Below are 22,792 nucleotides of genomic sequence, written 5' to 3'. Positions count from 1 at the left end.
CTCTCTCACCCATCTAAGTGGAAATGCAAAACTAGAAGTTCTCTCTTCACCACCAAGCCATCTGGCATTACTCATCTCCCCTAAGGTTTTGCATAGTAGGCTTTTAATATAACATGTCAGCGATTTCACTGCCCATTCCCCTCCCTCATTTGCTTCTTTAATCAAAGCTTGGGTGAATGGAGTGATAGAGGCAACAGAATCCAGATGCACACAGGCATCTGGACAAGGGTTTTACAGCTGACTATGCATACAGTGGAAACCACTTTTAGGGAACTGAACTTCAAAGATGGAATAAAAAGTCCAGAGGGACAGACTGAATTTGAGGAAATGGTTGTCTCTTGTCCACATGCAGTAATAGTGTGAGCTGGAAACTAAATGTTCCTGCTGCTGCTTGGGAATCTGGAACAGCCCTACTGACATGTTCTGCTCCATATCAGGCGGAAGGCTGGCCTGCCCAAGAATGCCACAGAGATTCTAAGACTTTAATCAGCTAGCTTCTTTCAGCCTCTTATTATTTGTGTCATGGGGGTAAATATCTTCTAAATAAATATAGAATATTGGATTATATATTTAGAGCAAATAAGCATCAGATGCTATCAAAGAACTCAATTCAACTTTATTGAGAACCTTCCGTATAAAAGATACTGTGCAGCAGCCTGCAAGGTAAAGATGTAAGTCCTATCCCTAAAGAAATTTTGCTTGAGTGAAGTTTATGGTTAGAAAATAAGACAGAAGAGCCTAGAAGTCATAAGAAATGTTTTTGTTAAAGTTCATAGGATTTAGAAAGAGCAATTATATAGTTGAAAGAATCAGGAAAGATACAAGAAGTAGGTGATGTCTGTGATGGATCTTTGAATATGATTTGAATTACAGATGAGGGAAGAGAAAGTATACTAAGTGGGAGCCCGGCAAAGGTGTGGAAGTGCTGAAGGTCAAACGATCCTATTTGCTTAAATGTAGGACACTTGGAAGAGAGTCCCTGTGACATAAACTTGGAAAGGTAGGTAGGCACTATATTATGAAAGAACTTAAATATGAGAGAAAATGTGACTTAATTTTGTTGAAAATGGAGAGACATTTAGGCAACAGAAATTGTAAGCATTGACAAATGATAAGGAAACTTGTCTTACAGCAAATGCTGATCGAAGCCCGGAGCAGATGGACGTTCCTCCTGTGGCCACTGTAGGTAAGCTTTTGGTGAGTGCATCCCTTTCTGTGCCACTGTTTATCTGTATGAGTTCACTTTGTACCTGGGCAGCACTGTCAAATGTCACCATTCCAACCCAGGACCCTTGCTCAACTATCTGCAGAAGGAAAAGTTTGCCGGCTTGATTCAGTCGTTTAAGGCGGTCACCAGTCTGTATGGAGAAGTAGAAGAAAAGCAGTCAGGTTGGGTTTAGATGGGCAGACTAATAACAAAACAGTGTAGAGGAAATTTGGAAGTAGCTGTCTTAACATAGTGTAAACGACAATAAGCTTGTTCAAGGCCTTTATATTAAATTTCCATGTTAAATTTCTCCTTTTAAAAAAAGATTTTATTTATTCACGAGAGGCACAGAGAGAGAGGCAGAGACACACAGGCAGAGGGAGAAGCAGGCTCCTTGGGGGAGCCCAATGTGGGACTTGATCCCAGGACCTCAGGATCATGCCCTGAGCCAAAGGCAGACACTCAGCCGCTAAGCCCCCTAGGCGTCCCTAAATTTCTCCTTTATATTGAGTAGCATCTTTGGGCAGAATTTTAGGGCCTTTGTTTGAATAACTCTAAAAGATCAAGCCAGATTAGGCTTTAGTTAGATCTTTAGTTCACTTCTCACTCACTTCCTTAGTAGTAGTTCTATAGACCTACATCTTGTAGTGAAACATAAAAAATGTTAATCAGCAGATCTTGCTCATAAATTAAAAGCTCATTTAATTTGGCAAATGAGATACTTGCTGCTGAATTTCTCTTGAATAGAGTTGAGGTGGGTGTTTCTTATGGTAATGTTATTGTTGTAACTGTTCTGACTCTAAGGGTTGTGTTTATTCCCAGCTTGTTACAAATTGTAGATCATATCACACATAAATATGAGGGCAGCATCCCAAAGACCAAGACCAGTGAACGTACCGCCATGCTTCCAGATTTATCAAGAACTAAACACACAATTCTTTGTCCGATCTGCAGCAATGAGAATGTGGGTGTCGGTGGCTGTGTTGTCATAGGAGTGGTTTTCTTAAAATCCTCAGAATCTTGAATCACTTCCCATGTGCTTCGGAGATTGCATCTTTGGTTTTGTGGGTTTGGGGCATCTTTATTGTGGTTTTTTTCTGTACAGAATTTAACCACCTGGAATTGTCAATAAAATTACAGAGATAAACTGTAGAGAAGGATATTTAAATCCCTTGCCTTCCTTCCTAGTCTGCCCTGCTAACCCATGAACTTGGCTTAATCCCATAATCACTGCAGGACTCTGCTGGAAAGATTCACAGTCATAATTCAGACTTTCTATCTCATACCACATCTTCAACCTCATTGGACCCTTAGTGCTCCTTAGCCATCTATTTATTTGCTCTTGGCTTCCTTCCTATGTCTCAAATTTCAAGCTATTTCAAGCCACTATCTTCAAAACACCCACTTCTTGACATTTCTCTGCTGGTACCATCTTATCTCTCCATCCTTTTACTTCTCACTCACTTCCTTACTTCCCACTCACTTCCCAACACCCTGTATTCCAGCTCTTTCCACTAAAATGTCCCACCAGCTCCTCAACTTTCATGTGCTCATAACTGAACTTACCACTTTTCCTTTAACTCTACTCTTCTTCATGTATTTTCTAACTCGATGTCACTACTATTCACCCAGTCACTACATCAGGAAATCTATCTTCTTCCTTCTACAAAGTAACCAAGATCCATCTATTTCACTATCTCTCCAGTTCATCATCTTTCTCCTTCTCCATTGGAATCTTTATCGTTCAAGCCCTCATGGTCCCTTCCTCAGACTATTTTGGTCTGTTATCTGCCTTTTTCATTTTGCTTGCTCTCCAAACTGGTCCACTCCACAGCATCCAGAAACATTTTCTTTCTTACTCCTGTACTCAAGACCCTTTGGTATCTCCTCATTGCTCACACACTGTGATCTGGACTGCTTCACATAGCAAGCAGCAATCTCCATGATTTAGATTTTGCTTCACTCTCCATCCTCACTCTGGCTGTGCATTCCAAGTCTCCAGTATCCCTCTATTGTAATCCATAAATTTTCAAACTTGCCTTGTTTTATATCTCTGTATTTTTGCTCATGGTTCTCACTTTGTCAAGGAATTCCTCTTCCTCTATCTTCTGAGTTGTGAACTTAACCTTCATGTTTTGGCCAAAAGGTCACTTTCAAAATGTTTTTTCATTTCCTACCTTCCCCTCAAAGAATTTCTATTCAACCCTCTGGTTTCACAGTACCCTACAGATACTTTAGTAAGACCCCTTTAAGATTGTTAATACACTATAAGCCCATCTATGGCAGAAAATAGTCTCATTAAATTTTGCTTCCTCAAAACTTGGTTCAGTATCTGACACATAATAAAAGTTCAATATAAGTTTGTGTTTTTTGAGTGACCCTAAAATCTGCATGTCAGTTTTTTTTAACCTACAAAAGGGCAATAGTTATTACTGAATTACATGAGAACATGGAATAGGGTCCTTACTAACACAGTCAATAAATGATAGTTTCCTCCCCTTTTTCTTAAGCATGAATATCCCTAGCATTTGGGGGATTAAAAAAGGAGCCACAGTATGCAAAGAATGTATAACCTCATTCCTCCTCTTAGACTATTATTCACAGTATTAGCACTCAATTAAAAATCCTAAAAATTCAGGATTCTAGAAATTTAGAAAGTAATCATTAGCTGTAAAACACTTATTTTCTCTTCATTTGCATATCCCAGGTGATTTGGGTTGTTTCCATAATATCATACATAAGGCTCTATTTTAGCCAGAGATCTGAAACACATATAAACTGCGGACAAAGATTCCCAAATCTGTGCATCAAACTTAATTTTGTAGTTAATTTAAAACACATAATCTGGGGCCCCTGTTGAAAGTTTCTGAGTAAATCTAGAAACGGACTGCAAAACCAGACTGAAGGATGGGACTTTTGAACCACGTACATCACATTTTTAAAACTTATACCGCGTTTTTATTGACAGACTCTTACAAGTTACTTTAACCTCATTCCAAAAGGAAAACATAATTTTATGTAAGAGACTAAAAAGGAAGAGAGTTGCCCCACAAAGTGTCTCCACTGACTTTAGTCTGTAATTAACTGATACATTTAGGTTTACTTTGTGCAAGTTTGCTGGTATTGTATATTTAGCATTAATAAGGATAATCTGTTGAGTTTGTTTTACGACCTGTTGGTCATTAAAAAAAAAAAAAACATTAAGATGTATTTTAAAGTCACTTAAAACCATTAAAACCATGTACAAACTCCTTACAGGCATCAATACTCTTAAAAAGATAGAAAATTTTAGGTAACAACCCAAAGCAAATATTCAGTCTGAAAATATTTCAGGCTACTGATCATGTCCTTTTTAAGAAATAAAAAAAAGTGTCTGATCCTCTTGGGTAAATTTATTATTTAACTAAGAGTTTTTGTGCTTGTCTGCCTTTAAGGATATTTGAAATAATACTCAGCAATGAAACTATAAGCTTGTGGGAGGAAGATAATGGAGCCCTAAGAATGGACCTAAGGAAGGGGTAGGGGAAAGATAAGACTTTATCCCTGATTTTGTACTCCCAGCTTGTCCCACAGAGAATCAGCTCTTACTGGTGATTTCCTAAATTTGATCCTTTCTTGTAGTGATTGGGGGATAAGAACTTCACTAAATTCATAAATGCCAAGAAAAAAAAAAAAAGAACAGGGTACTTACAGAATCAATACTTTGCGAAAACATTATGGAAGCCGGCTCAGTCTGCCTGTCATAAGGTATGAACTCACATCCTTCTTCATAGAGCCCTGTTACTTTGTCGAGTTTGCATGATTTGGTGATACAGCTGCCCCCCTGACACTTCTTTATTACATTTTTACCACTAATACCTGCTGAACATCTGAAAACATATTAAGGTTAGATGTTTAGGTGCTGTAATCATTTCAGAGGGTTAGACTCTGTGGTCAGGTTGTCCTGATATCTACAATTTTCTCTTATAATTCAATGAACAAATATATCACCTTAAATAGTAAAATTATTAAACTCACATCAGAGTCATTTTTAATTGGCAAAAAGTATTTGAAACGTTCCCAAAATGGTATCAGAATTTGTTTCTATGCAGCGGAAAAGTTAAGTCTGGCTTATGACTGCTATCAGAATTAATAAGGATCCAAGTACTTAGCCACCTCCTCATCTAGAACACTCATTCCTAGAAAATCAGGAGCTCTCTTTTGTTTCCATTTAGTTTATATCATACAATTTTTGCATAGTTCTTGTATGTTCATAGATATTTTGGATTTTTCCTTCTACTATATGCTTCTGAGTTTGTGGCCATTATATATAAGTGGACTGCTTTTACCATGTATTTTATTTTTTGAGTATATAAACAATATATGAACACTATAGGAAATTTGGAAAATAGCAAGTGTCTAAAGAAGAAAAGAATCATGTCCCACCATCAGAAATAAAGCTACTTTTAACATGTTGAAATATTTTCTTTTCTACATATCAGCATAACATTTCACATAAAGTTTTGCTTCCTGCTTTTAAAAAACTTAGCATGTTAGTATATTTAACATTTTAACATATTATTATATTTTATATCTTTCAAAATGTGATTTTAATATCTGTATGTTTTGATACTATAATATGAATCTAGTCTAATTTCTTGATTTGCTTCCCCCCAATTTGTCAATACTAAAAGTAAAACTTCAGTGAATTAATAAAATTTCACATAAAGTTTTATACTGTTTCCAAGTTTGCTGCATGATTGATTCCCAGAGTAAAAGTTTGAACATTTTAAAGTCTGTTGATACAGCCCATCCTATCATTTTTCTTAAAATGGATTTTTAAATATGAAATTGGATCAAAAAATAGGAAACATTTTATAGATTTTATGTGTCATCAAATTGCTTTCCAGGAAAGGTGTACCAGTTCATGCCTCTAAGAGCCATCTGTGAGAATACTCATCACACCATGAGTAACCTCACTTACTAGGTCATAAGCGATTCTCATCTTTGTCGAATTTGCACCTCTTTATAACTAGTAAGTCTGAACATTTATTATCTGTTTATTGGCCATTTTTATTTCCTCTCTTGTGAGTAATTTATTATTCTTCAGCGTCCATTTTTCTATTAGGGTATTGCTGTTTTCCTTCTGGTTTTTAAAAGTTCTTTTTGTGTTGTAATACTAAGCTCTTAAAAGCCTGGTTTCTTAATTTTTGTAAATACTTTGTTCTGTTTTTAGCTTTTTAGTTTGTTTGATTTTTGTACAACAAAAATTCTAATGCATATGTTGCCAAATTTATTATTTTTTTAGAATAAAAATGAATGATATCTTTTTCCGACTCCTGAATGCATAGAAAGACCTTCCCTATATAAGAGTTCAATACTTATTCATCTAGTTTTTCTTATTCATTTTATCTAATGAGTCTATCCAGTTGGAAGGGGGTCTATTAGTTTTTTCCCCTCACAGTTAAAAATTGTCCTGATATCTTAAGAAATTCTGTCCTTCCTCATAGCTTTGTAATTCTAGCTGTATTAAATTATTATACATGTGTCTGTCAGTCCACATTGTTTTAAGTAATGTAGCTTTAGAGTATATTTAAAATTCAATAAGTAGAATTCCCCTTTATTATTATTATTTTTTTAAAAAGTGTTCTTAGCATTTTAACTAGTTTCATAAAACCTATATATTAAAAAAAAAAAAACCTATATATTTATTTGGGTTGAATTTACTTACATCTTCCATGAATTAAAAGGCTCCCAGATTATCCTGATATTCTTTTAAATCCTTTAGAAGGATTTTGTTGTTTTCTTCTAACATGATTTTTACATTGGTTAGAGTTTCCCCTACTTTTAAAAATTATTTTATTTGTTTATTAGGTTTTTATTTTAATTAATTGTGCTTATTATGACAAGTGCACTCCTCAATCCTCATCACCTATTTCACTTCTTCTCCCACCTCCTTCCTTTCTGGTAACCATCAGTTTGTTCAGTTAGTTAAGAGTCTGCTTCTTGGTTTATCTCTTTCTTTTTTTCTCCTTTGTTCATTTCTTTTGTTTCTTAAGTTCCACATATGAGTGAAATCATATGGCATTTGTCTTTCTCTGACTTACTTCACTTAACATTGTACTCTCTTGATCCATTCATGTGGTGGAAAATGTCAAGATTTCATTCTTTCTATGGCTGAATAGTATTCCATTTATGTATATATAAATCACATCTTCTTTACCCATTCATCTATTGATGGACACTTAGGTTGCTTCCATAACTTGGTGTTATAAGTAATGCTGCAATAAACATAGGAGTGCATATTTGCCCTTGAATTAGTGTTTTGTTTTCTTTGAGTAAATACCCAGTAATGCTATTGCTAGGTCATAGGGTAGCTCTATTTTTAACTTTTAGAGGAAACTTCATACTGTTTTCCAGTTTGCATTCCCACCAACAGTACCACCAATACTTGTTGTTTCTTGTATTTTTTATTTTAGCTATTCCAACAGGTATGAGGTGTATCTCTCCCCTTTTATTACTCTCTTGAATGGAATATTGTTTTCCATTATATTTTTGAACTAGTTATTGTTAATCTATGGAAAGGCAATTTGAATATTCATTTTATATCTGATCACCTTATTGACTTCCTTTGTTAATTTTAATTTCTATTTATTTCCTTTGATTTTTTAAGTGGACTACATCTCACCTGCCTAAAAGCAATTTTCTCTCTTCCTTTTGAGTAGCAGTCCCTCACATACACTTTTTTCAACATCTTCAGCTTAAAGTGTTACTGCACTGACTACAACTTTCTAAACAAGGTTAGATAATTCTGTTAATAGTGGTCATCCTTATTCCTGGGAATGTCTCTAGCATTTCCCGATTAAATATGAAAGGCTGTTGGCTTTCAATTAATGTTCTGTATTATATTAAGGAAGTAACCTTCTACTGTGGGCAGTACTGCCATTTTTAAAATTGCTTCTAGGCCTTCAAAGCAATAAAAATATTTGAAAGATAAGAAGCAATAAATATTATTAACATGTTATAATTAAATTTCTTGTTAAGAGGACATGGTGATCATGTCAGCTTTGCTAATGTTATCTGTGGAAGAATATGCTGTATATGTAGATATGTTAGAATATGTCTAGAAAGGACTATGTACTAATCAGCTTTTCTCTTGAGGGACTATATAGTGTCTGGAAACTTAGAAAAGAGAAGTGGGAAATGCAGGTGTTGAGTTTGGGATAGAATCCACTGGGTGAGACTGGAAAGGTCAATCCAACATATGATCACATCAGGGAAGGGCCCCTGGTCTGTGGTCTATGAGATGCACATGGAATAAGCTAAAGGAATCAGTACTATGTCTAGTTCTAGGAGGCACTTAGTGTCTATGCCTGAAATGATGTAACAATGAGGGACAATATAACGGAAGTGGACCTCGCTAGCAGGGTTTGAATGTAGTAAAGAAAGGCAAAGTGGAAAGAAGTAATGCTCCTGTGGGAGAGATGGGAAGCCAGGGTTGAGTGCTGAGTCCAATTCAGCTCCCCTGGGAAACAGATGCACCAACTAGACAGTAATTGAACCATATCTTAGTGCCTCCCCTTAAACAGCCATCAGGTAAGCAGAACTGCAAGCAGAAGTATAGAGGAGTGTTGTACCAAATTCTATCTTTAAAGGAGAGGTTGTTGTTTTTAAACTTGGGCATACATGTGCAAGGTTATCAAACTTTTGAGAACCTATTAGAATAATTATTTTCTTCTTTACTCAATATACTGTATTACTTAGTTACCCAGTATCACAGCACTTTTGGATATCCTACTTGGCTTTAGTATGTTTAATAGTCCCTTAATTCTGCCAAATGTAATTTGCTATCCTTTTATTTAAAATATTTTTAGAAAACTGTACCTATGGAATTCTTTTTATGCTACCTGTCAGATTTTAGTATCCGAATTATGCTAGCTCTTTCAAGTAAATTGGAAAGTTCTCTGTCTTTTATGTTTGTACTAAAGCAGTTTATATTCACTGAAATTGAATTTACCCATAAAAATAATGGCAGTCAAGAGTACTTTCCAAGTATTCAGTTAGCTTTCTATTGATACCATGGAAAATTTAATTTGAATTGGGTTAAATTTTGGTTTTTAAAAAATATTTGGATTGTCATTCATATAAGTTCCACAGTCCCTCCCAGGCCCGTTCATACTGATGAAGTCCACATAGATATCATTCTGTTCTCATTAGATTTGTTTATGTCCCTGATTCTGATATAGGAAGATGGAGACTCTGACATAGCACCTATGGATTTCTTACAGTTGCACACACAGGCAAGTGATTTGTAGCTGCAGAGTAGAGAATTCAACTAATTGAAGCACTTATAAAGTGAATAAAAGTGGCAGGTTTTTTGGAAGCTGAAAAAGAAAGCACTAAGAATAAAACAGAGATAAAAATAAGACAAAAACTTGATGTTTTTAAGGTCTTCAATTCATGAAAACATTGGTTGCAATTTAAAATACTTTGGGAAAAGTTATATCAAAATATACATACCTTACTGCTTCTTTTTTTCCATTGGATAAATAAAATTTCTGGTCATTATTGTACTCATCATATACTCCCCATCGTAGATGAGCCCATTCATGGACAAAGACCCTTTCTGTGAGAAAATATTTTAAACACTTGATTACAATAAGAATGATAAAATTATCTTCTTACACTGGGAGAAAGTAATTTTTCTGAACATCATTATGCTTTGCTATGTTAATTTTTTTCACTTAAAAGTTTTATTTCCTTTGAAAAATTTAATGACAATTGCACATTTCTTTAAAATACAACACTTATTTTGGCTCATCAACTGTTAATTAGGGACTAGTTAAGTGTCAAGCAGTTATTTATACAAAGAAGCTTGTCCTTACACAGCTCATGGTCCAGCAGATGACACAAATGATCAGATAACTATAACCCCTAGTGACCTAAGTGTAATGATGGAAGTCAATGCAGGCTGCTGTGAGAGCCAGAGGCATTCACAGGGCAACTTGGGCATCATCCTGAATATGTCCTTCTCCCTCATGGTTCATATCTGGTTAACCCTCAAGGTCTGACTATCACACCTCTGCCCTTTTGCTTTGACCTAGTCTCATCTTTCCAGTCTTACTGCCACCTACTCCTGAATCATGGCAATGGCCACCCAACTGGCCTTCAAATCTCTAATCTTCAGTGGCACCCCTATGGTGCTCAGGTGAAGTCTAGCTTCTCAACATGGCATACATGGTTCCTGATGATCCAGATGCTAATCCTCTCTATAGCCATATTTCTTAGTGTTCTTCATCCACTTCCAAAACTCTATAATCACAGTGAATTCCTTTTACTTCCTGGAGTCACATCATGCTCTTGTTCATCTCTTGTTCTTTTCATATATTTTTCCTCTGGCTTACAATACTCCCTTCCTCTCTCTGTCTAGATAACTCCTATTCTTCTTTCAAAATCAGGCTTATATCTACCTAGAGGCATTCTCTGACATCCTCAAACTAGTCCAGATACCCCCTCCTTTGCACTTCCATTGTATTCCATTGTGGCACTTATCATATTATATTTTCATTGCTGCTTACATACTGATCTCTCACATTAGACACTTGTCTCCATAAAAATGGATACCATGACTTCTTTATTGTCTTGCCTTGGCAAATAGTGCCTAGAACTTAATAGGCACTCAGTGAGTATTTGTTAAATTTGCATGAATCTTAATGACTTATAGTCAGCTCAGTTTTTCTGGAATGTAAATTCCTAAGTGGGCTGAATTTGGACAATTATATGAGAAGATGCATGCTGAGGAAGACCTAGTATCTCACATTCAAGACTTAGACTATTCTGTCAGCGCTGGGGGACAAATGATGGCTTCTTAAATGGAAGAGAAGGTTGTGGGGCAGCAGGCATGGAGTCACAGTACAGAAAGGAGAGATTATAAAGGAATGACATTATATGTGATGACCATGATGGCTGAGGTGGGCTCAAGAGTGGGATGGAGAAGTTAGGTAAATCAGTTCAACACACAGTGAGCCATGCTTTGGGAATTTTCTGGTCATTATGGAGTTGAAATGGAGTGTTGTACAAGAACAACAAAGAGGTACATTTGTTTGACACCTCTTTCTCATAAGGTCTGTAAGTACTCTAGTGTATTTGGGGGTGGAGTATGGAGGTGCTAGCACTTTTTTGTTTGTTTTCTCTGCCTTGCCTATTTAAATGAAGGAAATCAAACTGGTTCTAATCTTCTCAAGATTGTAAAGAAACTTAGAACTAGTTATTAGTTAACCTAATTATCTAAAACTAATCATATTTCATTATACTCGGAAAGTGCATATTATGTATACTCTTCTGCTTGTTTCTTATAATATTTTCTCCAAAGATTGCTGTAAATAGCTCATGTGGGAATGATAGTTAATTTTGTGAAGGAAAATTGGACTTTGTCTTTAGTCATGGGTTTTAGAGTGCTGAACTGCAAGATATCTCTGGTACTCAAAGTGTGGTCCAGTATCAGAATCATTTGGGAGCTTATTAAAAATGCAGATTCTTGAGTCCCATCCCACATCTACTCAACAGAATCTGCATTTTAACAATCCATTTAGGATTTGATGCACAGAAGTCTGAGAGCACTGTACATCTCCGCCATTTCATGGCTACGACCTGAGTTGCAGGCAGGAGGTTTAATTAGTTCAAGTGTTTCCCTCTACAGATCCATAGAAACCTAATACTACATATCAAACTACCTTACAGTTATTATCTCATACAAATATTATTCAATAACAATCTCTAGAAATTAAAAAAAATACTGATTTACACGTATGATAAATATGAAAAGATTAAATTTTAAATGAAAAATGCACTATTCTGAATCCCCATCTTAAGCGGGGATTTGCTTAATAATAGCTTACTTTGCTTATATGTGCTTACTTAGATCATGTTCTACTTTGAACATAAAATAAACTGTGAGAAATATAGCAGAATAGTTTCTCTCTACCCCTACCTTGTGGCCCATATTGAGAAAACTTTTTTCCTGCTAGGAAGTCAAGAGTGAAATGAATCCTTTCACCCTTTTCTCCACAGTGTCCCATCTGCTCCGTGTACGGTTCATCATTACCTAGGGGATTCTGCTCAGCAACTAGAACATCAGCCTGAAATTTAAGAAAAAGTCATTATTACAAAAGTTTAGCAAATGAATTGACCTTATTCACACAGGAGTATTTTGAAACAATTTCATTTGATTCTAGAATATTTTGATGAAAAAAATCTGAATCAAGAGTATGAACTTGAATTTGAAAAAAGAACTTGGTATTCTCACATTTTTGTAGGTCTCGAGTTTTGGTCTCACATACTCAGGTTTTGTCTTCCATTTTTCAGGAATCAAAATGGCAACATTTTTGAAATAGAATCTTTTTTCTGTAGCTTCAAACAGATATGGAGATGCCTGGGTCACCATGTCCTGGGAAAACAGAAAACTTAAATAACCAGCACAATTATGGAAGAAAATAGGCAAAACTACCCATCATTCAAATTTACATCTTTTTTTCCTGTTTCCAAAGACTAGTTATTGATCAAAATGGGAAGGGGAAATACGGAATTACCTTTTATTAGTAATAATAGTTAACCTTTTCTGAGCATTTCCCAGATGCTGTGGATCACAGTGTAGTGGTTGACAATGCAGACTCCAGAGGCAGACATTAATTCTGGCTCCACCACTTATGGTAGGACATCGGACAATTTCCTCAAGCCTTTCTGAACCTCAGTTTTTACATGTATAGAGTGGAAAATATTCTAGTGACTAGCTCATAAAGTTGTGAGGACCAAACCAAGTCAAGAAAGAACTTAGAACCATGCTTACGTAGCACAAGTGCTTACGAAATATTAGCTATTGGTTTCATTTCATTTGCTTTTTTAAGATCAATAAACCTGTAAGGAGAAACTGACAATTAGAGAGTAGAGGTCTCAAAGTCACACATCAAGTAGTACTGGGAGAGAAACTGAAATTAAAATGGGCATGACTTCAGCACTGCTGACTCCTGTAATAATTTGGGGGTTAACTAAATGTTATGAGAGCATTTATTTTTAGTAGAGTACCAGGTGTTCAGTATAAGGAAGTGGCATAATTAATTTCTCTTCAAGTTACACCTAACTTTATGTCTCTAAGATGAAAGAGCTAGAGTGTTAAATTATAAAGCCTCAGCAGATTCCCTGAGTTGTTTCATGACAAGATAGTAGAAGGGGGTATTATAAGAGATTTATTATGCAAAGGGGCACTGGATCTACTAGGACTGAAAAAGTGCAAAAGTGAGTATAGATAGAAAAGAGGGCTGAAGACTGAGCCCTGATGCCCCCAGCATTTAGAGATGGGGTGAGGAGGAGCCCATCAAAGGAACTCAGGGAGCAGCAGGTATATGAGTAAGAAATGAAAAAGCACTTTAAGAAGAGGAGGGTCCTTATTGGTGTCTAATGCTACTGACTGATCAAGTATGGTAAGGACTAAGAACTGAACAATGGAGTTAGCAACCTGAGTGATCCACTTTAGTGGAATAGAGATGATAGCTCCATATGAGTGAGTTAAAAAGAATAGGAGATGAGGAAGCAGAGGTGATGAATAAGTTCAGTAAGGTTTTCTATAAATTAAAGAGGAATGGAGAAATGAAGAAGTAGCTGAAGGAGGACCTTAGGGCAACGGGGTTTTGTTTTGTTTTTTAAGTAGGAACTATTATATGTATGTGCTAATGGAAAAAAGAAAAAAAAACCATCACCGGATATGTAAGAAGAAAAAGGATTGTTGCAGGAGCAAAGTCCTTGCTGGAGCAGACCAGGGTGACTAGGCTCAGGTGCCTGGTGGGGTTGGCCTTAAGGAAGCAGGGCTCTTGCATTGATGCAGGAGTGACTCCTTTTCTGCCATTTCCTAACAGGATTAACTTGGGGAATTTATTTTATCTCTAAGAGCCTCAGTTTCTCTCTTTTCAGATAGTGAAAATAATGGTGAGCTGGAGAGCTTTCTAAAAGTTCTTGTAATGATTTGCATTTCCTTCTTCCCCAAAAGCCAGATTTTTAACAATCACTAGGAGAATTTAACATTGTATAATTTTAAAAAATAAAAACACTTAGTCAAAATCATCAAAAAAGTCGAAAAGTAGGTATGAAACTTCCTACATTAGAGTATTATATCACAATTTGACTTGTGAAATGTGAATTTTCAGTATCTCCTGGAAGAATTAAGCAGCATGAAATGCTCTTGTCTTCCATATTTTAATAGAAACATTAATAAAGGATCTTTGCTTTGGCATCTGTTCCAGATTTTGAAAAGGTGACTTCATGTCCAAATAGGCATTTAAACTTGAAGTTTGGAGAAAATTGAGGATAACAGTATATAGGACCTTTATAAGGTAATTCCTTAAGGACAAGGATAGTATATTGTTCATCGCTGGATTCCTGGTACTGACATAGTGTAAATGCTCTGTAAATATTTGTCGGATGAATGAGTGAATTGGTTATGATGAGTGGTAAGCTGTCCAGGAATGCCAAAACAGGAGGTACCTGGGTCCCATGCATTGAGGAGACCCCAAACTACTCCAATTGTCCGATTGTGTATCTTTCGTGTGAGAGAGAGAGAGAGAGAGAGAGAGAGAGAGAGAGAGAGAGAGAGAGAAAGAACACGAGAACACAGTTTCTCCCTGACTCGCATTCCCTCGTCTTGTGCACGCGCTCCTTTTGCTTCTGGAACTACTACTACTGTGCGGTGAAGGTGCAGTGCCTAGAACTGCTGCAGCGCCATCTGCCGGTCCTGTAGGTGGTAAAATGGGGACTGTTGCTGAAGCCTGTATTTAAGAGCTGATGTAGAGACTTGTCCCCACAAGGGCGGGAAGGACAAAATCCTCTCAGAAAGCGGAGAGTGAGGGATGTCCAGGAAAGGCAGTAAAGCCCACAGTGAGGTTCCTCAACCCTACAGATCGGGAACATCAAATAGGGAAGAACCCACTTTTATGAACTACTGAGAAACACTGAGCACACTGATTGCCCTTAAAAGTGTTCCTTTTACAGAGAAGATGTGGAAACCAATTTATCTTATAGCCAATGCATTTGGGACTTGTAAGAAAGACAATTTAATAATTGTAGTGAGAAGCACATTTCTCAGGAGAAAAACCCCCAAAGATAGTAGGTGAAAGCATTTTGAAAGCTCTAAGGCACCTATAAATACAAATGAGCATTGCCATTCAAGATAAGGCATCTGGGTCCTCCTCCTGGCATTTCCTGAGCCCTACTAACTGTCCAGCCAGAGATGGTAACAGTGGAGGCCACATTTTTCTTTCACACTTTGTTGCTCCAAGTGGCTGCGTCACTTTTGCTCATGCCTTTTCTAAATTTAGAGGTAATTAAAAATTTACCCAAGGTTTCTGATACTGAGAAATTTCAGAAGGTGAATTTCTCTTTCACCAATGGTGGTAAACCTGATAGTCTTCCAGTTAAACAGGTAAGCTTCTCCTCCCCCATCAACTGCTGCATTTCTCCAACCCCAAACTGCTCTTGGTGATAGAAACGGTTCTCCCTCAAACTCCATCTTTCTGGCCTTGCTTCTGCTCAGAGCAAAGAACCTTTGGGAGTGATCTTTGGAGCCCTTGTACTATTAACTTCTGAGCTCACACTCAGGAATTTTGCCCAGAAACAAGCTTTAGTCCATCTGGCTTGGTTAAGAGGAACATTTTCTATCTAGAAGGATTAAAAGTGGGACTGGCTATTGATGACTATGCCTACCATTTATTGAGCTCTTACAATGCATTAGACGCGATGCATATATTTTTGAAGTTTTTTCTTTTTAATTTTTGGAATAATTTTAGGCTTATAGAAGACATGAAAAAATTAGAGTTCGCATATTCCCTTCACTCAGCTTCCCTTATATTCATGCATTGCTAAATTTAATCCTCACAAAGTCCTATGAGAAAGGTACTTATTATTATTCCCATTTTATGACTAACACTTTTGCTCTTTTCACAATACTGCTTCTGGATGTGCTACAGCCCTTTATAAGGCATTTCCTTCTTATTCTTAGCTGTTTGCTCTTGCACATGACCTCTCTAATCCCTCCACCTTACAGCAGTTAGATGCTCTGCTGGAACAGGAAGACTGAGTCTTCTTCCCTAGTTTTTCCTTCCCCCCCCAGCAGCCCTGAGAAGGTTACTTGCATTGGGGCTGGTAAAATGCACAGTTTCCTTTTATTGGAAGGGTCAGGATTGTTCTTAAATCAGAGATTTGCATCCTGGGATCCTAATAACAAACAAGGGAGTTAAAATTAAGAGAATAAAAGAATTTTATATAAGCCAATGGTAAAATCAAGCAAAGGAATTATCCTCCCCATATCTCACAATATCTGCCAAATGTAGCTGGCCCTACCTTAGTGTCAAACTAAATAGTTTTCAATGAAATTGTCCAGACCAAGTCATTTATTAAGCACCAACAATGTATCAAACTCTGAAATATGTGCACTGCCTTTATTATCTTATCTTTCACAAGAATCCTTGTAGTTTAGTGTTATTATTTCCATTTTACAACTGAAGAAACAGGCTCAGACATGAAAATAATTTGCCAGTGTCACAAAGCTGAAGTTGAAGAACTCATGTTTGTTCTATCACAGCATTACACTTAATTTTTTTTAAAGCGTGAATAATTATTATTTTGAACTTACCTTTATTTGTTGAATGATTGTTTCATCTTCTGGCACATTAGGGTCAATTGCTATGACAATGCCTTCATAACCATTATTATTCAGCTGAATGAGTGAATCGCTCAGGGTCCCTTCCAGGAGATGAAGGACCAAGATGAAAACAGAACTCTTAAATGACCCCATTGCTGTACATCGCACTTTGATTTCTTCCTTGGAGAATGTTGCTTTTAGAGGTATCTTTCTTTACCCCTATATATATATATAAATGAATATATAGACACACATTTTTCCAAGCTATCAGAGATGATTTATCACAGTATTTAACCCTTTGACCCAAAATTCTTTCACTATTGCATTTGTCTCCAATATAAGGAACTATAGCTTAGTCTCAAATTCTGTGTACTTACAAATATTTCATTTTGAAAGGATTATTAACCTTGCCTTCACCTGTGCCAGATGCTGGGAATGAGGGTGGAGAGCCCACATCCTGTTCCCTGGAGGGACTCACAGGTGACAAGCAGCTTGGCCATTGAAAGATGTTTACTTGTTACAAATGTTTGCTGACCAGGGATACTGACCCACCCAACACCACCCTTCAACCCTCACCTGGCCATGGAGGCCTGATTGTTCTGCATATTCAGTGAGCATTCATTAAGCGTAAACTGTATACCCAGTTATCCTTCATAGTGGTCTTTTTTTTTGTAATCCTCATTGATCTGGACATAGCTTCATTACTTCTTGGTGCTCTCTTAAACAATCATCCACTTACATCTAAAAAACATTAGAAAACAACATAGATATTATTGAATATTTTATAATGGAGAGAAAAGACAAAATTCATATCTCTGTGCAAAGCAAACTCCCCCCAGTTTCCTCATCAGACCTCTATTTCTCTATTCTGTAGCTCCCATTGGTCAATATAATTAAAATTAACAACATTAAAACATTTTATTGAAACTAAATGTCTCTTAGAATATGAATTATGTCCTGCCAGTTACTGCTCAGACTCTTTTAAGTTTGCCAACCCTCAGATGGAAACTCAAATTGATCCGCCATTTTTTTTAAGATTTTATTTATTTATTCATGACAGACACAGAGAGAGAGAGAGAGAGAGAGAGAGAGGCAGAGGCAGAGACACAGGCAGAGGGAGAAGCAGGCTCCATACCAGGAGCCCGATGTGGGACTCGATCCTGTGTCTCCAGGATCACACCCCAGGCTGAAGGTGGCACTAAACTGCTGAGCCACCGGGGGCTGGCCTGATCCACCATTTAATTGTATTCAAATTACTTGAAATATCCCTTTATCCCTTGACTTCATTTTGTCTTTACATTGTAGTAAGCATCAATTTCACCTTGTCTGTCCCCTTTCTTTGACATTGGCTCGTGAAAATTAGATTAGTACTTGTAGCCAATAAATAGAACTTACTGCTTAAAGTACCTAATCTTTAAGTAATCCAAAGTGAAGTATTGAAACAGAGTGGAAATACTCAATTATAAAGTGGGTATCCTGATGATCTAAGTATGCTTTTACACAAAAATAACTTACTCAAATAAATGTATGCATTTATTATACATAAAAAATTTAGATCTAAAACATCTCACACTCCCAACTAAATATAAGTCTTTCCTGGGTTCCCTAAAAAAACAGAGCCTAAAGCAAGCTTATGTGCTAGTAATTGGAGAATTTAACCCTAAAGCAGTGAGAATAAGGGAAAGGGAAAATAGGAGGAGGAGTAACTGAGGTCCAGTGCACAGATGGAGCCAAGAAAATCTAAGAGGGTTCTGAGAGACTAATCCCCTTCAACGATGCAGACCCACTGTTGTCCTTCCATAATATTTACCTCCAATATTAGAGTGTAGAGTTTGCATTTATGTATGTGTGAGCACAAGCTATTTTGCTTTTTCTTTGAGAGGAAGCAGAAGTCCCATCATTCATAGAATCTCCTCCAAAGTGGTGGCCAATTGCACTCTCCTAAAATACCTAAAACAAGACAGTTATTGAAATAAATTAGTGTCTGCTGCTGGAGCTGATCTCAAGACCATCTTGATCATTTTTTTTTTTTAACCATCTTGATCTTAAAATAAGAATCAGTTATTTTGTCAGCAAATGATTCATTCAGGAGTAATAGAGAACTATAATTTGGGGCATGCAAGCTATGGCAAAACCATAGGCAAGACCCCCCACGAAAAAGGGGAAGGGAATATTATTTGAGGAAATTGGGAGGGACTGTTTTGAAGGAAAATCCATCCATTGGAGAAACTGTCTGAGTTGCGGGGTAGTTGATTTCTTGTAGGAGATGCCATGTGCATCTTTCCTTGTTGAGACCTGTAATGGATGATTCTTTCCTTTGATGATTCTCCGTTGGGGTCTATAATTGACAGTTCTTCCTGTAATTGATGTTTAGTGGTATGGTTCCCCGCTCTAGCCTCCCAATTCTGCTTTAGTAAAATTGTCCTATATTAATTTTCATAGCCATTATAGATGTTTATCTCCTTTCTTTATCACCAATTTTCTTCACTTTTAGCCAGCATTTGGCTGATCTGTATTGTTTGCTTGCCTTTTGGTGTAACCACAGCCTTCATTCGTGAGGGGTCTGAGCCCTTAGCTGCCCTGCCCTTATTGGATCGTGGCTTCTGCTGTTGTCTGTGACAGAGGTGTGACAGACCCAGTTTAGGCACTTTACAGATTTACCTGACCTTCTCTGCTAACTGGGCCTTACCTGCTTGCTCAGTGGAGAGTCCATGCTGCTGCCATGACTGCCTCATCCTCATCTTTGTCTCATCTTCTCTGCCTCAGGGAGAGGGCCTAGTTTAGCATGGCCTCTACTGGGCTAGAGTGGCAGCTCCACTCTCTGGTGTCCAGCCTCAACAGATTCACAGAGGCTTTGTCTCAGATAAAGCATTGTAGCATGGCACGTGGGATCTGGCTTTGTTAGAGGCAGCCCAGATGGGCCATTTGACACAAACCAGAGGTGCAGGAGTTAGCACCCTGAGTGACAAATTTCGCCAAAGTTGTAAAGTATTTCCAGCATCCCAGAAGTGTCTTTTGTGCTCCCTTCTAGTCATTGCCACATAGATTAATTATACCTGTTTTTAGATTTTGTGTAATTAGAAACGCACAGCACATCCTCTTGTGTTTGGCTACTTTCATATATAGCATTTGCTGCATGAAATTCAGCCATGTTGCATGCAGCAGCAACATACTTCTTTATCCAGTGTATTCCATTTTAAAAATATAGCACGTTTGCTTACCAACTGCTGTTGATGAATATTTGGATTATTTCCTGTTTAGAACTATTGCAAATAAAACTATAAGCATTAATTTAGTTGAGTATACACTAAGAGTGGAATTGCGGGGTCACAGGGTATACATTATATCTAATTTTATTTAGTTGATCTGCCACTTTTCCAAGTGGTTTTACTGGCTGTTACACATTTCTGCCAGTATGTGGTACTGTCAGTCCTTATGATTTTAGCTACTCTAGTGGGAATGTAATCATATTGTACTATGGCTTTAATATATTTTTTAAGGATTCTGTTTATTTATTTGGGGGGTGGGGAGGAGAAAGCACAGAGGGAAAAATGAGAGGGAAAAGCAAACTCCCTGCTGAGCAGAGAGCCTGACATGGGGCTCAATCCCAGGACCCTGAGATTATGACCTGAATCAAAGACACTTAATCGACAGCCATCCAGGTGCCACATGTACTCTGTTTTTAATTTGCATTTTCCCTGATGACTAATGTTGTTAAGCACCTTTTCATATACTTTTGGTCATTTGGATGTCCTCTGTTATAAAGTGCCTATTAAAGTCTTTTTTGCCCAATTTTTAATAAGGTTGTCTTTTTCTTATTGATTTATAGTAGTTCTTTATATGTTCTAGATACTGAATCCTTTGTTGGATTCATGTATTGTAAATAACTTTTTCCAGTTTGTTGTTTGCCTTAATGGTGCCCTTGGATGAATAGAGAGTCTTAATTTTAATGGAGTCTAATTTAATCTTTTCTTTATGAGTAGTTGTTTTTTTGCATCATATTTAGGACAGCTTTTTCAAGTTCATGAAAACATTATACAGTGTTCTGTTCTGCTATTTTGTTCTACCTTTCATATTTAGGTCTGTGACCTATCTCAAGTTGTGTTTTTTGTATGTAGTATAAGGTAAGATTCAAGATTTTTGTCTTGTTTTGTTTTCCTTTATGGATGGCTAGTAGACCCAGACCATTTATTGAAAAGACCATACTTTCCCCCCCTGAATGCAGTTGTGCCTTTGTTGTGAATGAAGTGGCTGCAAATGTGCAGGTCTCTTTTATGTTTCATTGGTATATCTGACTGTCCATCCTTATCTCAGAAGCATATAGTTGGGATCCCTGGGTGGCGCAGCGGTTTAGCTCCTGCCTTTGGCCCAGGGCATGATCCTGGAGACCCGGGATCGAATCCCATGTCGGGCTCCTGGTGCATGGAGCCTGCTTCTCCCTCTGCCTATGTCCCTGCCTCTCTCTCTCTCACTGTGTGCCTATCATAAATAAATAAATAAAATTTTTTAAAAAAGAAGCATATAGTCTTAATTATTGCTGTTTTGTATGTCTTGATATCTGGTATGACTCCAGATTTGTTTTTCTTCAAGATTATTTGGGGATATTTTAAGTCCTTTGCAATTTCAATATAAAATTTAGGATCAACTTTTCAATTCCACTAAAAAAAAAAAATCTGCTGGGTTTCATAGGATTGCATTGAATTTATATATCACTTTGAGGAGAATTGACACCTTTATAATACTGAGTCTTTTAATCCATGGACATGACATATCTCATTTTAGGTTTTATTTAATTGATCTCAACCATGTCTTACCATTTTCAGGGTGGAGGTCTTTCATTAGCTTTACTACTAGGGTTTTTTTTTGGGGGGGGGTGCTATTATAAATGATATTTTTATAAATTTTCATTTCCTAATTGTTCGTTGTTGGTATATAGAAATATAATAGGTTTTCGTGTATTGACCTTATATTCAGTGAGCTTGCTAAATTCCTATTATTTTTAGTAGTTTCTAGATTCTTTTGGATTTTGTATGTCTATAATTATGCCATCTGTGAATGCCACCTGTTTACTTCTTCCTTTATTTTGTTTCTTTCACTTATTATACTTGCTATAATTTCCAGTATAATGTTGAATACAGGTGGAGAGAATGGATATCTTTTTTCTTTTTCCCAATTCTGAGTGGGAAAGCATTCTATATTTCACCCTTAAGTATTATCTAGAGATATTTTGTAGATACTTTTATCAAAGAAAGTCTACTTCTATCCTAATTTGATTTATTTATTTATTTATTTATTTATTTATTTATTTATTTATGATAGTCACACACAGAGAGAGAGAGAGAGAGGCAGAGACATAGGCAGAGGGAGAAGCAGGCTCCATGCACCAGGAGCCCGACGTGGGATTCGATCCCGGGTCTCCAGGATCGCGCCCTGGGCCAAAGGCAGGCACCAAACCGTTGCACCACCCAGGGATCCCCTGACTTTTCTTTTTTAAGTTATGTATAAGTGTCGAATTTTATCAAATGCTTCTTATGCATCTATTGAGAGGATTGTGTGACTACTTTGTTCTGGTATGTGGTGATTAACACTGATTTTTCAATGTTAAATCAACTTTACATTTCTGCATAAATTCTGTTTGATCATGATATAGTATCCTTTTCAATTTGCTAATATTTTATTTAGGATTTTTGCATCTGTGTTCCCAAGAAAGATTGGTCTGTACTTTTCCTTTATTGTAATGTACTTGCCAGGTCTTAGTATCAAGGCTATCTGCCTCAAAAATGAGTTGGAAAGAATTTCCTCTTTTTTCTGCTCTCTGGAACAGTTTGCCTCAAACAGATATTATTTCTTTCTTAAAATTCCTTCTGACAATTGCTTTAGCTTCACTATGTAAGAAATTTTTGATGTGTCACACTTTAATT

At 36.8% G+C, this 22,792-nt stretch overlaps 2 protein-coding genes across 4 annotated transcripts in view; one reads left to right on the top strand and one right to left on the bottom strand.

The window, feature by feature from the left end:
- CLCA1 (chloride channel accessory 1) overlaps positions 1-17,100 on the bottom strand; it is a 29,367-nt gene extending 12,267 nt beyond the window's left edge. Inside the window, exons 1-7 of the mRNA XM_072834350.1 lie at positions 16,863-17,100; positions 12,492-12,632; positions 12,177-12,324; positions 9,707-9,812; positions 4,899-5,076; positions 2,105-2,323; positions 1,131-1,358 (exon numbers count right to left, since the gene is read on the bottom strand). Coding sequence (XP_072690451.1) covers positions 1,131-1,358; positions 2,105-2,323; positions 4,899-5,076; positions 9,707-9,812; positions 12,177-12,324; positions 12,492-12,632; positions 16,863-17,024 — 1,182 coding nt within the window. The 5' untranslated portion in view covers positions 17,025-17,100. The remainder of the gene's footprint in view (positions 1-1,130; positions 1,359-2,104; positions 2,324-4,898; positions 5,077-9,706; positions 9,813-12,176; positions 12,325-12,491; positions 12,633-16,862) is intronic.
- The window catches only part of ODF2L (outer dense fiber of sperm tails 2 like), a 179,621-nt gene that overhangs the window by 54,583 nt on the left and 102,246 nt on the right, over positions 1-22,792 (top strand). For 2 of the 3 annotated variants that reach the window (XM_072834354.1, XM_072834353.1), the window contains exons 2-3: positions 874-1,000; positions 1,133-1,186. The gene's annotated coding sequence lies outside the window, so the exon portion shown is untranslated. Of the gene's footprint in view, positions 1-873; positions 1,001-1,132; positions 1,187-4,828; positions 4,955-22,792 lie in introns of all 3 variants that reach the window. The other variant, XM_072834352.1, reaches the window with a different exon arrangement.

This window comes from Canis lupus, chromosome 8 (assembly GCF_048164855.1).
Source record: "Canis lupus baileyi chromosome 8, mCanLup2.hap1, whole genome shotgun sequence".
Lineage (NCBI taxonomy): Eukaryota > Metazoa > Chordata > Mammalia > Carnivora > Canidae > Canis > Canis lupus.
Note: the sequence above shows the minus strand (reverse complement) of the source record. Positions and strands in the feature narration are given on the sequence as shown.